Genomic DNA, 13042 nt, shown 5'->3' with positions numbered 1-13042 from the left:
AACCATATAAAACCACCAGTGCAACATGGGATAAAGCACTTCCTGATGCTTTAATGATCATACATTACTACAAAAAAATTTGGGTTGATGATGACAATGATTTTGGTTATGAGTTGAATTACCCGGATGAAGCAAATGTTTGAGTAGTAGTACTTAAAAGTCCTTGATACTTATTCAACATCAAGTTCTATGGGAAATGGACCCAACCAGCAATTCCTTCTCAGCACCCAAGATTAAAATCAGATTATAAATGTGCATTCTAGAACAAAACATACTGATACCTGAAGTCTTTGTTGGGTAGGCACCTAAAACAGTCAACAGATCAGGTCCAAAATTTTACTTCTTTTGTTTCTGTCTGTTTTGGTCTCATCAGATAACACACCAGGTCTAGTGACTCTGTTTACTAAGCATGTGGATTTATATAGTGGAACAAGCAGACAGACAATTCAAATCTTATTATGTAGCTTTGGAAACACAAACAAGCTCGACAACTGATATAGTAACACACCAACCTGCTGGAATTGTACAGTTTTATTTAAAACGAAGTCGATGGGAGGTTTTTCTTCCCCAGAACTCTGCACTTAACATTAAATGCTTGTACATTTGTATAAGATGACCAACTACCTGCAAAGGAGAGGCAGATTATTATGTACAATTGTACTTATTTTTAAAAGTTAAAAAAGGTCACTTTTCTTTTTTACACAAGATTTTACCAGCCCTACCCCATGACAGAATAATCAAGTAATTCTTGGAGGCAGGGTGTCAGAAGGAATTTCAGCAGTTGGGAAAAGGGAATATAATGCTCATCTTTGTGGTTTTGAACTGGTTTTATTCTTTGAGCTTCAAATAATAAAGCAAAACAAAAATGAATGTGGCATTTGTAGAAAGCAATTCAAGTCACGTTCTTCAGAATTGTCCATATTCCATCGGTCCCATTCCAACTCTGCATGGTCTCAACTTTTTTCAAGATGTAACGTCCATCCTTGGTATATGATTAAAAATATATATTTTTTATATATATTTATACTCCAGCAACCATAGGGATATGTTCAAGAGCAATGTGGAAAGTCTTCAGTCCACTTTCACGACGCTATATATCTTACTGACGAACCAGAAACAGGCAAAGAATCCAATTGTTCCTAAAGACCAAGGAAAAAATGCAAAAGAAAATAGGTTAAAACCTGGACACCTTCCAACATGGTCTTAGAATGCAAATGGGACCTTTCTACTGCACTAGATGATGATGATGATGATGATGACGACGACGATTTTCTTATATTCTGCCTTTCTCTCAATATAGGGACTCAAGTTCTGTTATCAGCCTAGAAACTCTGCACTATTAAGCTTAAAGCCAGAATTACAATGATGCTAAACTGCTTGAAACCAAAAGTCTTCCTGCATACTCTCCATACATTCAGAGCACATTTTGGGGTGCAGGAGGGGGAGAACCAAATTCCTGGCTCTGTACCTCCACAACACATGCTCTACCATAATGCGAGGCTGTCCACAAAGGGGCATCTATGTCAGAGCTTGGAGAACTTATTTTTCTCAGACTGCTGTTCTCAAAATCCCCCAGCCAGCATGGACAAAGCCTTACAAGGTTTTTTCTTGGCAAGATTTGTTCAGAGGAAGTTTGCCATTACCTTCCTCTGAGGCTGAGTGTGTGTGACATGCCCAAAGTTACCCAGTGGGTTTCCATAGCCAAGCAAAGATTTGAACCCTGGTCTCCAGAGTCCTAGTCCAACACTGAAACCATTACACCAGAAAAGTTACAGTCCTGCGATTCTGGAAGGGCTGCTATAACAGCCTTGGGAGACCACATGCTGGTCCAGGGTTGGATCTACCCCACCTATTGTGTATACTTTCTGCAGACAGTCCATTGTTCGCATGAAGGAATATATATACACACTCACACACATATATGTACTGGGTATAGACCTTTGCACCATGCATATGTATAGCTGAAATGCATGAAGAAGGAACAAGCATTTACTAGGAAGCCACTATAATGAGCTTGATTATACTGTTGGAGAGGGTGGGGAGCGAAAGATTTTTCTTTCATATGCAAGCATTCAGTCCAGCAATTTTCAAACCATGTTCTGGGGGAAGCCTGGAATTCCTTAGAAGCTTATCAGGGATTCCTCAATGAGAAGATTAGCAAAAGCAGACAAGTTCCCCCAATAGCTCACTATTAATCTCCTCCTGCAATGGAAGGCAGATTCTGCCAAGTGCTACTGCTGTGGAAGGTCTCTGGGAACAGGTTTGCTCTGGGTTCTTCATTTCCATTTCCTAACCCAGATGCCAAATGATCAAAATATTTTACAGGTTGAGTATCCCTTATCTGAAAATCCAACACATTCCAAAACTGTCCACATGGGTGGCTGAGATAGTGACTTACTGATGACTCAATGTACACAAACTTTGTTTCATGCACTATATTATTAAAAAATAGTGTATAACACTACCTTCAGACTATGTATATAAGGTATATAGGAAATATAAATGAATTTTGTGTTTAGACTTGGGTCCCCATCTTCAAGATATCTCATTATGTACGTGTAAGTATTCCAAAATTTGAAAAAAAAAATCCAAAACACTTCTGGTCCCAAGCAGCATTTCAGATAAGGGATACTCAACCTGTATTTACTCTAGACAGTCAATGGTTGCTATCATACACATCCCTAAAGGTTAGGCCAGGTTTAGCAGCCACTACATGGTGTAGTGGTTTGAGTGTTGGCACTATGATTCTGGAGGTCAGGGTTCGATTCCCTGCTTGAGCATTTCCACTGGGTTTGGGAAAGTCACACTCTTAGCCTCAGAGGATAGCAATGGCAAACCCCCTCTGAAGAAACATGCTAAAAAATCCTATGATAGGTTCGCCTTAGGGTCACCATAAGTCAAAAATTACTTGGAGGCACACAGCAACAGACTGACAAAACAGATCTCCGTTGCAGGAATAAGTAGACTGGGAGTTTCCCACCCCAGCCCCTATCTTCTTCCACACCATACACCTGGCTTGCTATTCCAATCCCTTACACTTGCCACTTCTCTTTTTCTAGTTAAGACCTTTTTTTCCCACAGCCTGCTATTATGTGCTGCAGATTACCCTCTTCGTCCGGGTTTCCAGCTATCATCCTCTCAAACAGTGGGGGGACAGCAGATTTACTGCGCTTGATAGGAGATCATACGCCAGCCACAAAAGGAATTTAATTCCTTTATGGGCTTGACATCTCAAAGTCTTTCCACTTTGTGGTCGAGTCTCACTCCTCCCCACTGGCGCTGCTGCGACCTCCGTGGCCTCCCGAGTCTCACATTTGGAAATCTCACTTCTAATTTCCCAAGGATCCTACTTATGTCTATCTACATCTCTGCCCCCCACCTCCAGGCACTTTCTCTATAGGGAGTCAAAAAAGAAAGAAAGAAAGAAAGAAAGAAAGAAAGAAAGAAAGAAAGAAAGAAGCTTCCAACGCCTAGACTCTAGAAACCAAATTTTGGGGTGCCTTTGACAGGCTGAACAAATATTGTGGATTCCTAAACACTGCTGTCAGATCTCTAGGCACTGAAATAAATGAAAGCACCCCAGGTTTTTTCCGTCTCTAAGCAGAGCTGCATGTTAATTCTTCAAAAGTTTCTCGGGCAATGCCGATCGGCACAATACATTCCCATTTAAAGCAAAAAGTGTCCAATCAGCGAAGGTTTCTGAAAAGAAAAACATAGGAAGGCAAGAGATATCTTGCTAAGGGAGGAGGGGAAGTATAAAACAGGAGTATATAAAACAGACTCCTTTGGGCTGATCCTTACTTGCCCACCCCTTCTCATTTTCCTGAAGTATGAGAACTGCTGCTTCTAAAAGTCTTCTGAAGCAATGATTCTCCTCTAGAGCAAGGTGTGCCCCCTCCAACAATGTGTTTTAACAACAATACAACTCTGTGCCCCCCCCAAGCAGAAGTGTTTTGTTTTTTGCAAACTAGAGTGACCTTCTGGTTATTTCTGGGTTCAAAGAGAGAGGATGGCACAGCCACCCCCAAAATGCCAAGAGGCTGGGAATATGCCACACACACACCTACAAAAGTGTATGGCTTAGAACTTCTGAAAGATGAAGCTATATCTCTACACACCTAATGCAAATATTATGCTAAAATCATATAGGAAACAAGCAGTAATTCCAAAAAATTAGGAAGCAACTTTAACGCTCAAGAAAAGCAATAGGATTGCTGCTTGCTTTTACTCTAGATAGTAGGAAGCTGTGTTGAGGATGCAATACACTGGTTCTAGAAGTCTTCACCTCTACCTGCAACAATACCTACTAGCAGCCTATCCTTGGCATGGGCACACAACATCTCAACAAAAGTGCTGAAGATTTAAGATGCATGTAGGAGTCCAAACAAGTGCAAAGCACCCAGACCTTTTCAAATATAATGATAAAACCAACATTTTGATGTGTAGTTTGAACCAGAGGTTCAGAAAAATGCTTTTTGGACCACAAATGTCAGAGACCACACTGTCTGGGGGATTCTCGGAGTCCAAAAGTTTCCCACATTCTGTGGTGAGATCAAAACCAGCACAGCTAGTTCAGCCTCCGTCATGTGTTGTGGTCAGAATTCCACTGTTGCAGAACTATAACAAACCAAGGTCTTCTTCAACCAAACCACACATCAGAGATTTAGTGATAACGGTAGTAACTGAAAGGAAACTCAATAGGGCCGTTGAACTATCAGAGCTCAGTAGTCCGCATTGATGCTAAAGCCTGTGATCAATCAGCACAAGGGAAAGAAATAACTGGAAACATCAGTAAGGCCCAACTTGTCATTCTTTGCTCTCACCTCTCAATGCAGCTAGCTTTTGTGAATGCTGCAAATGAACCTCTCCTGCTAGAAATGGATGGATTTCTAATCCATCTATTTCTAACCTCTATATTATACCTAACATAAAAGGGTCCAAGTGCTGAGGCCATGTTTTACAATTAACAGCAGCTGTGACAAGGAGCAAACAAAACTGTTTCCACTATAAAAAAGTTCCCATTTCAAACATACAAAAAAGAAACATAAAACAGCCTTCTAAAAGCTGCTCAAATCCCATCTAGGTGGCTGTAATAAGGGCTCTCATCCTAAAGGTTGCAGATTGATGTAGATCTCAGAAATCAAGGAGGCACAGTTTAACAGATATCACAGGGGAGAGGTGGGGAGAGGGACCCATGATGTTGTTACTGCACTCCCTCCCCCAACTACTAAGTCTGAAGAGATGCTTCTTATCAATAAGAACTGCCTTTGAAGGCAGAACATGATCGACTTGGATGGGGGGGGGGGGGGGAACAATCTCAAAGCCATGTTTACATTGAGATATGGTTTCCTTTGAAGTGCCGGGTAGTACAACTTACATCAGGATTTCTCAAAGGTAAGGAACTAGGATGCACAGGCCACTGGTCTTACCAATCAGGTAAATTCTGCTTTTCTATTTAAAGAAGAGGAGTAGAACTCCATAAGATTTGATTTAAACTTGGTTAACCACCTCATTCTCCCTCTGGAATCCATTGAGATCCTTTTTTGCAGCAAGACACAATCTCAAATCGATACCCTGTGCATCAAATAAGGGGTTTGGTAATTTACTTGGGTGGTAAACAGCAGTGCCTTACATGGACTGGCCTGAATGAAGAGAACCAGCCATTTCCAAATGATGTATTTATAAGAACCACTTCTCTAATTAAAGCCAGCCTTGAAAGACACGCACACATCTGGTAGCAGATTCTCTCCCTGGTAATCTCATTTGGATTACATCCCTATCCCCTTCCCCTTTTTATTGCATTATAGACATCACTCTGACAAATGTCTGAAACAGCCTGTTGTGTGGAATGCCCTTTCTTCCCAAAAGGACACAGCATTACAGCAGTCCCAGACACAGCATTTCACAATCCACAACTTCAGCTGCCAGTACTTGGTGCTCCAAGCCCACATCACAAGAATAAATGTTAGCAAAGAGCACAAAATGGCAGATTTGCCAGGTCAGGTCTATCCGAACAAATTTGACCAGACATGTAAACCTCTACAACACAAAGGTCTGCATGATGTTTATATCCCAGTTACATGGAGAGCAGAGTCATGTCTCCCTATGATCTGAACACCACATGAGCATAAGGAGGAGAGTTTCAAGCCTTCAATTCCACATCTCCAGAAATCTAGTCCAGCAATGGATACCTTGCCAGGCTGCATTGATCAGTTAAGTGAGCACTTAAAGATGGGTCCCAAGAAGGTCAAACACACTAGGAGTTATCCCTTCCTTTGATGAATGTAATATATCACAATTAAGTGTGGCTCCTGTCATATCAGCTACTCATGACAACACAAGATAAGCCCTGTTGGTTCAGACCAAAGGCCTTATCTCTTCTACCATCTCGTTTTCTGGAGCACTGATCCCAATACTTCCAGAAAGCCTACAAGTAAGACATGAGGGCTACAGCCCTTTCCCGACACTCTTCCCCAGTACCTGTTTTTCAGATGCTGCATTATGCCTCTGATCTAGAGGTGGTACATAGTATCATGACTCATAACCAATGGCAGACACATTCTTTCATCTCCATGAATTGTCTAATCCCTTTAAAAAGCTATCCATGAGAGCCACCACCACAACTTGTAGTAAGAAAATTCCTTAAGTAACCTGTTCACTGTAAATAAGTATAGCCCACACACAAAAAAAAACTTCTTGAGAACTTATCAGAACATCTGCCTAGTGCACACAAAACTGGCATGTGGGACATTATTGAACACTTGAGTTGCTTCTTGTCACAAAACACAAAGCATAGCTCTTTCAGCAGGCAGATTCATTTTATTACGCTCAGATGAATTTCCCAATGTTTTTTCTTTGATCTTTTGTCCTCAACCTCCTCTAAAAAATTCCCCAAGTTAGTAATGCAATGGATCACTAACCATTTTTGGTTAGTGCATTCTGCAGAAATATCCTGGGTTAACAGGATAGGGAAAATGCTGAAGTTTAACTACTTGCTTAAAATGTGTGTGTGTTTTTAAACATCATTATATTGCTCCAGACAAACCAAAATACTTCAAAGGGGACTGCATGCATTTCTCCTGCTTTGTCAGATATGATCATTTAATGAAGGGAAAAAATGGAAGAACAGACTGATTACAGGAAAGGAAAAAAGAAAGTATTTTCTATACACTGGCAATGTTTTGTATCATACTGGTTTCAATCGCCACAAAGTCATTGCTTCTTTCAGGATCTAGAATTCTGAACACAATTTACTGGAAGATCAAAACTCAATTTTGAAAAATGGCATTAACTCATGAGTGAAAATGATGATCACAAAACAGAGGGCACAAGGTAGCCATGTGCTTTGCTTAAATGCAGCATTTTCTCCTAGGTCCAAGAACAGTAAGGAGGGCAGTAATCATAAAGCTATCCCATGCTCAAAATATACTCATTCCCTTACCATATTATTACCTTGAAAATCATACCGAAAATTGCTAGCTCCAAGAGTTTTTTGGTTTTGTTTTTTTCCTAAACCACAGAAATAATAATTGCAAGAAACAGCAGGATACAAGGTCGGCATGATAAGTCCCTACATTACCCCTATGGACTACTGGGGGAGCCCTAGGAAAAGCCCCAACCAAAGAAAAAAATAAATGGTTGACCAAGGTGGAGGGGGAGCGCTGGACAGATTCACAGACACTGGCACCTCACAGCAAGAGCATCTCAGCCAGAAGAGCCACTATACTTCCAAGAAAGGGGTGATGCTTCCTGGCTATATCCAGAACCAACCTCTCTTTAATAATTTCCCTCCTTTTAGCTGAACAGAAAAGACACAAATCTGCAATCATGGACTAGAAAAAAGGAAATACAAGCTTGAGTAAATGGCACAAGCATAGCATCCTCGACAATGCCAGTCCATTGATGGTACTCTTAGTTAAAATAACAAGGCTTGGGCAGAGGATCCTTTTCTCTGCTTGAGAGATACTCATTCCAGTCAGAATAATACTGGCTGGCTGAGAACGAATTAGAAAGAGGCAGCTTCATGTACTGATATGACATGGAGCACGAGCAGCTTTGGGCAACATCAGTGCCGCTAGCAGCCAATTTTGATCCCCAGAAACCGACAACAGGTCACAACCCCCTCCAAAAATGGGAGGAAATGCATTTTCTATAACTGACAGCGAGCAGAAGATAACTTCTGGTGGCACTGGGAGCCTCAAGCATACACCACCCAAAATAAATACAAATCAAGGCCTTGTAACTTGTTCTGGAGAAAAACCGCTGGCAGGAAGGTATACTATTTGGCTGAATTAACATTTATTTTTTAAAATGGGGAAGGGGGTCCAAGAGGAGCCTGGTGATCAGAAAAAACACACTTGAAGATCACATGAGACTCTAAGGCCATACAATTCCAACCCCAGATATAATGCTTGTGTAGAACTTGTTTCACAAAACAAGTTTAGCTTAACTTGCAAATCTTAAGGCAAGTTTAGGTATCATATTACAATTCACCAGCTCTCACATATTGCATACCTCTTATTTTCATTTTGTTTCAACCACAGTTTATCAATGATGTTGGATTTGGGCAAACTGGGCAGTGCTAACCTCATGCTGCCAATAACTCATTATTTAAAACTGTGGTTTGAAGTGGGCTTGCCAAACAGTTTGGAAACAATACACACTTCACATGAACCACAGTTTCCCCCATTTTAGACATCTCACTGAAAAACAGGATTAGAATGAATTGGGTGTAGGAGGAAGAACCTCTAAACTGGGATCAGCACGTGACATACATCCGCACTGGACGTTAACGTGAGAACGCACAACTGTAAACTTTACCACGACACATTTAGGCCTCGCTGCCCTTCATATCAAGGAGACAAGAGCCGACATATCTGGAGATTTTAATCCCTTTCAGCAGCTGCTGTGACAATTTCAATTATCATTTCCTATATGAAAAGGATATTTCTAATTCTAGCAATTTACATCACGCAAGCGAAACTGAAATTGGCAGCTAACCTAAGCTAAAGCCTAGACAGGCATTAGCTTACTGCTTCAATTCAAAATTGAAACATTTTAAGCACTCAAATTTATTTTGGGAAATTTATAGGGGGGCATTTGGAGAGCTGGGGACTTAAAACGGGGTTTTGCTGGGAACATCAATCCCTTTATTTGCTTTCTAACAATTTTAAATTGGCAAAATTTAATCCTGCTTGCTTCTATCCAACTGAAAGTAACTAAAGGAGAAATCCTTCTACAAGGCTACAGCAAAAAGGAGGGAAACCATTAACAGAAAGAACCGTAGCAGAATTTAGAGGAAGATTTTATGACCTTTATATGCTTCCATTTCCCCAAAGTCACAGCCATTCTAGTGTAGGCTGTTTCACACATGCATATATACTTACTTTCTTACTGTACACTTAAGTAATGCTAGATGAATGTAAGAGCCATCTGCTCAGCACTGAATGGGCCTTTCATTGCAAGAAAGAGGATTTCTATTTTATCCTCTAAAAAAGAGCACCTGCAGTAAAATGGCTCAGGAAAGCACGGCTAAGTGTTGTTTGACACGGAGCACAATACACAGAGGTTTGACCCAACAAGGGCACCAAAGTGATTCCAATATTTGCAACAGGGTATGTTGGACAATATTCCTACTAGGATGTTTGTGTGGGATTCTTCCTGTTGCCACTATCTGACCAAAACAGACCATCTTTGGCACAGTGAGACAGACAGCCAAGGACTTACCAAGCACCTTGTGAAATGTTGCTTCCAGCACAAGACAGAAATGCCATGTTCTGCGGGGGGGTTTACATTGCATTTTCTGAATTCTGCACATGTCTCTGTGCAAAACTAACGCCTCTTGGTGTGTGTAAAATACACAAGGCAAATGCAAAAAAAAAAAAAAAAAAACCTGGCTGATCAAAACCACACAAAGAATCCACCCAACACTACTACATTTACTAGGTCATGCAACAAGGCAATAGTTACTGCATCTTTCAATTCTGCACATTTTAAAGGAACCTACAAAAATACACCTACTCTCAATGAGCATAATCTTTCCATGGCTGCCTCTCCCATCTCACCATCTTGCCATGAAGAGAAAAAATTTCACATCATCCCATTTAACAATGTCATTGTCCTATTTGCTATGTGAGGATGAACCCAGCCACAATTTACACCCCTAAAATTGCATTGTATTCAGTTTTTTAAAAAAGAAAGAAAACAGTATAAATAAACTCAGGTTTGGTTTTTGTTACAGTATGAATGCTAATATTAGGTTAAGCTAAGGGGAAACAAGAGACAACTATCCCAGGCTACTGTTCTTTTGATTCCCGGATCAACACGAAACACAAAAAGTGTTTTTGCACATAATATATGCACCAAAAAAGCAGACTGTCTCAAGAATCAGTGCAGTGGAATGTTCCTCCCCGTTTCCAATAGTACAGTACCATGTGCTTCTGCTATTTGTCTCCTTTTAACATGAGATGTACAAGCTCCATAGGTTTTACATGAGTATACTAAGAGCCTGCCTTCTCCTATATAGAAACACTCTAGTCTTTTATGACTTTTTGGGGAAAGGTGTATTTACTGTACCATGGACTAGTGAGGCTCATTTGGTGCAGTGCAGCAGGACTCTGTTGTGTTCTCCAAAATCAGGCAGGTTGTCAGTGATGGATATTTCCACATCAACGGAAGACTAAGCTATTTTCATAGTCACTAACATAATGACTAGCAACCACTGGTTTTCACTCAGTTGTTCTGAATGGGTTTTATCTTTTCTTATCTTCCCATTTTAATGTTTTGTTTTTATTGCACAAAACATTAAAATTCTTAGTTTTATGCTTAGATTTAAAACCAGAGGCAACATACAAGTGATCAAAAATAATTAAAATGAATAAATCAAAGAGACCATATATTTGAGGTTCATGCTGATTCTTCAGTCAAGCAGTGAAAGCTTATGTTCTACATTCCTTTTCCAGACTATGATTTGGTGTAATCCTGCCAGAGAAATACCTCGAAAACCCATCTGTTTTAAGAGGGTATGTAAATTATTTGCTTTTGGCTCACCTGTCTAAATCCACTTGGGCTTTAAAAGTCCCCAGTTTAGACTGGAAATAAAAATACATCCTCCAGGGAAATGAACTGGAAAACTACAGTAGATGTAGGAATTCCACGGATCAATATTCTCTAATCCCATATTCTGCCATGATGGAAATTAACTGGACTATAAAATATTTGGAACAAGGAAGGAACAGCCCTTGCATGCACAAGGTCTCAAGTTCAATATATGGTGTTTCTAGTTAAAAGGACCTTAGGTAGACAGAATAAGAATAGCTCTTCTTCACCCAAGGCAGAATACTGGCATAGACCAACATCTGGCACAGTTATTACTGGGAAAGCAATTCACAAATTTATATACCAAAGATCTCCCAGCTTCCCTGAAATATATGAGAAACTGACTCACCAGTGAAAAGGAAGAAAATCAAGACCATGATCATTGTGTACCCAAAGTATAAAATAGTGCTGGCAGTCCCTGTAATTTGGAGCTTTGAGCAGAAATAATGAACTGCGTAGATGAAGAGATAAACTGCTGTGAAGCTGCTGGTCAAGAATGATCTCCACCACCAGTGATAATCCTAGAAACAAATCAAGAGAAGTTGAAAGGCAAAATATACATTCAGCAACACAGAACAAATCTTTTACAACAGAGCAGGGAAAAGTTCAGGCTTACAGGATCAACTTTTGATTTTTTTTAATTTATTTATTTTTTTACCAGAATGTCAAAGTCCACCAAATAGACCTAAATGCAAAATAGTGGGCTGGATGACGAGATGGATTAACTCCCCTTTCTATGACCAATACACTAAGATGATCTGCATACAGCGTGGAGTAGTGGTCTGAGTGTTGGATTATGACTCTGGAGGCCAGGGTTCGAATCCGCACTTGTCCATGGTCAGATTCAAACCCTGTTCTCTAGAGTTGTAGTCCAGTGCTCAAACCTCTACACCACACTGGCCCCAGCTGGTACGCAGAGGCAATTCCACCTTGATGGTACACTAGGAAGGCTGAGTTGGCATGGAAAACTGTTATGATGGGAACAGAAAAAAAGCACTCTCCATTTTTCTTCCCTTTAGCATCTTGGCCTTCTGCCACCCTGCAGCAGTGCATTCTATTACCACCGCTCACAAACCATCGCTCATAATCAAAATTTACATGGAAAGGAGTCCTGCCTTTCCAGGCATAGCATCACTCGCTTTCTTTCCAATTGGGGAGGTCTCTGCACAGCTGGCAGCAATGATTCTATGAATCCTTCTGATGCAACCAAGTACTGAAGGACCAGCATCTTGCAGATGTGACCCCCTCCTAAGCTACCGGCTGGTGGCCAACCCCATCCAGCAACACATGAGCCTTGGCAGCCAAGAAACCCATCTGTTTACCTCAGCACACAGATGAAAATAGCACAGCAAGACCGTTGCCTCTGAACACGTAATCAAAAGTATGATGAAGACTAAGAACAAGAATCCAAACATGTAGTACATTTGGTGAGACCTGGAATAAAAAGAATGCAGCTGGGTCAAGGCAAGGCATGATCAAGCCCTCTTACTTCTTTTAACATCACAATGATAGCTAACTAAAATTCTAGCTGGTAGAGTAATTGCCCGTCCACCCCCAAATTTGGTAATATTCCATAGTTCATTCCATATTTAATGTTCATTTATTAGACTCGCATTTTGCAAACCCATAATCTTTTATTCTCAGCCTTGTCAACTTGGCTTATTTTAGCCAGGGCATCTGTCTACTCACAGGAGCCCATCCTTCTTTCCCTTGCTTCTGAATAAATCACAGTTCTCTGCATGGTCTGTAAGAGGCTGGGTCCACAGCAGTGCCTCATCTAACCTCTCCTGAAGGCCATATGCTGAGAGCAACTGAATGAGCCAGCCACATCCAAGGCAGAAGAATAGCAGGATATTTCCCTTTCTTTTTCTTTTCTGTTTTAAAATAACGTCACTTGAAACAGTTGGCAAATTGATAAACAAATTTTAAGGACTCCAGAAAAAAG

General features: G+C 40.6%; 1 protein-coding gene across 1 annotated transcript in view; it reads right to left on the bottom strand.

The window, feature by feature from the left end:
• Nucleotides 1-513: 513 nt before the first annotated feature.
• LOC149308683 (transmembrane 9 superfamily member 2-like) overlaps nt 514-13042 on the bottom strand; it is a 36494-nt gene continuing 23965 nt past the window's right edge. Inside the window, exons 15-17 of the mRNA XM_089536290.1 lie at nt 12420-12531; nt 11447-11618; nt 514-1139 (exon numbers count right to left, since the gene is read on the bottom strand). Of these exons, the coding sequence (XP_089392416.1) occupies nt 1072-1139; nt 11447-11618; nt 12420-12531 (352 nt within the window). The 3' untranslated portion in view covers nt 514-1071. The remainder of the gene's footprint in view (nt 1140-11446; nt 11619-12419; nt 12532-13042) is intronic.

This window comes from Sceloporus occidentalis, unplaced genomic scaffold (genome assembly GCF_023333645.1).
Source record: "Sceloporus occidentalis isolate IW3139 unplaced genomic scaffold, rSceOcc1.0.p SCAF_8, whole genome shotgun sequence".
Taxonomy (NCBI): Eukaryota; Metazoa; Chordata; class Lepidosauria; order Squamata; family Phrynosomatidae; genus Sceloporus; species Sceloporus occidentalis.
The sequence above is the reverse complement of the archived record's forward strand: the minus strand, read 5'-3'. Positions and strand labels throughout refer to the sequence as shown.